Source organism: Sinocyclocheilus rhinocerous, unplaced genomic scaffold (genome assembly GCF_001515625.1).
Source record: "Sinocyclocheilus rhinocerous isolate Xijiao unplaced genomic scaffold, SAMN03320098_v1.1 scaffold1956, whole genome shotgun sequence".
In the NCBI taxonomy this organism is placed as follows: domain Eukaryota; kingdom Metazoa; phylum Chordata; class Actinopteri; order Cypriniformes; family Cyprinidae; genus Sinocyclocheilus; species Sinocyclocheilus rhinocerous.
In genome coordinates this window covers 893,175-894,995 of record NW_015638932.1, presented here as the reverse complement: position 1 = coordinate 894,995, position 1,821 = coordinate 893,175, and the positions used below count along the sequence as shown (strand labels likewise).

At 36.0% G+C, this 1,821-nt stretch overlaps 1 protein-coding gene across 1 annotated transcript in view; it reads left to right on the top strand.

The window, feature by feature from the left end:
* LOC107750057 (partitioning defective 3 homolog B-like) overlaps nt 1–1,821 on the top strand; it is a 177,748-nt gene that overhangs the window by 70,575 nt on the left and 105,352 nt on the right. The window contains exon 8 of the mRNA XM_016565315.1: nt 1,650–1,810. Coding sequence (XP_016420801.1) covers nt 1,650–1,810 — 161 coding nt within the window. The remainder of the gene's footprint in view (nt 1–1,649; nt 1,811–1,821) is intronic.

Below are 1,821 nucleotides of genomic sequence, written 5' to 3'. Positions count from 1 at the left end.
ATTACAGACTAACTAAAGTTGAAAAAGTGAAAAAGCATAATAGGACCCCTTTAACATTAATCATTTGAGAATAAAGTATAACAATAATAATAATTTGCACGGTTTGATGTGATATGAGCTAATTTAGATTAAATCACCATTGGTAGTGCGATTTATTGTAATGCTTTTTTCCTCAGTTGGTCAGAACAAACGTGGCAGACTTGTTACTTACTTGTTCAGATGACAATATCTGGTGAAAATGCTTATTTGAGTCATATATTCCAAGACGTTGGCGAGAATCTGTGAGTGCAAAGTACAATATCCACACCGATGCGGTGACTGACTGCCACACATACTCCTCAAAAAATTAGATTCATCCGCGCTGGAGCCGTGCCGCTGCACAACCCACGCAAGGAAGATAATTACGCACATAGCTCCAATTGCAGGTTTTCAAACAGAGATGGCGACAAAGAGGCAAAACTTACGGACTGCAGCTTTAAGAAATGGATAGATTCAGTCCCAGTGATTTTATGAAGGTTGATGTCAGCATGAAATGGAAATTCACCTTATTGAATTTCCTTTTAATTCCAGTGATCTTTGTTTATTTATTTATTTATTTATTTTAACCATGCCTAAGGGGGTTTTACATCATTTTGAACAAGACACTTAACCGTGGTAAAATCTTTTACCACAGCACCACCAAAAATTATGTTCAACACATTTAACACAACTTGAATTGTGTCCTTTGTCACATGACTTCTGTGGTTAGTTATGCTATCCATTTTGTATGTTTTTATAAAATATAGGTCAGATACTGAAGACAGACTGGATTAGAAGTCATTGCAAAATAGCTGATTTGTGCAAAATTGGCCACACATCAATTGAAAGTAGTTAGCATAGTGCCATATTTAATTTTATGCAAATGAAAATAGGACCGTGAGGGGCAACTAATCAGAAATTTCATCAGTTTCAATTGTGCTATATGAAATTTGGCATCAGTCCATTTAAATTCCATATTAACATGCCAGTATTTCGCATATATAACAATCTTTGATCAGTATGTTGCTTGGTACCAGTAAACACCATATTGTTGGGCAAAAAACGGAATTGTTTATATTGTTTATTTTGCCTATCAGTATTAATAAATCAGTCGTTTTTCCAGCTTGCATAACTTCGATAACTTGCATGTTACAGTGGGTCTGATTTGTAAAATACAAGCTGAACGAATTTGTACAATGTTTGTAAAACCTTGAATTAATCTTCAGAATTTACGTTATTGATTAAAAAAAAAAAAAAAATCTGTGATATTTTACTCATGTTGAAGTCAACTCACTCTATTGAATGTCCATTTATTTTCCATCTATTTTCTAAACGCATCTTAACAATCTTATTGTGAACTACCTGTAAAATCTGAAATGCACTACCTTTCTTGGCTTGCAATTTTAACACAATAACACTAGCCTATAGGTAAATTCCACGTAGTTCTTATGTAGTAAGATGGAAGTGCTGAGAAGTTATTCCCACTGGAAGTCCTTGAGGGAAAAGGCTCTTGAATGGTGCTAATGAAGGAGGCTGTTGAGTCTTTGAAGCACTGAGCATCTTTGTATTCATGTTATCTACAAATATGCATTACAGAACAGTACGACAAGCTTTCACTCTCAATGTTTCAGGTCTCAAGAGGTGTTTCGCCAAGCCATGTCTTTACCCACCATGCGTTTGGAGGTGCTTCCTGTCGCCAACAGGCTCCGGTATGAGAAGAGCCTCATTGGGCAGCTTTTCAACAACACTGAACCAAACCCTGTGGTCCCTAAAGTCAAGAGTCCTTTCTTAGTTCATAAACTC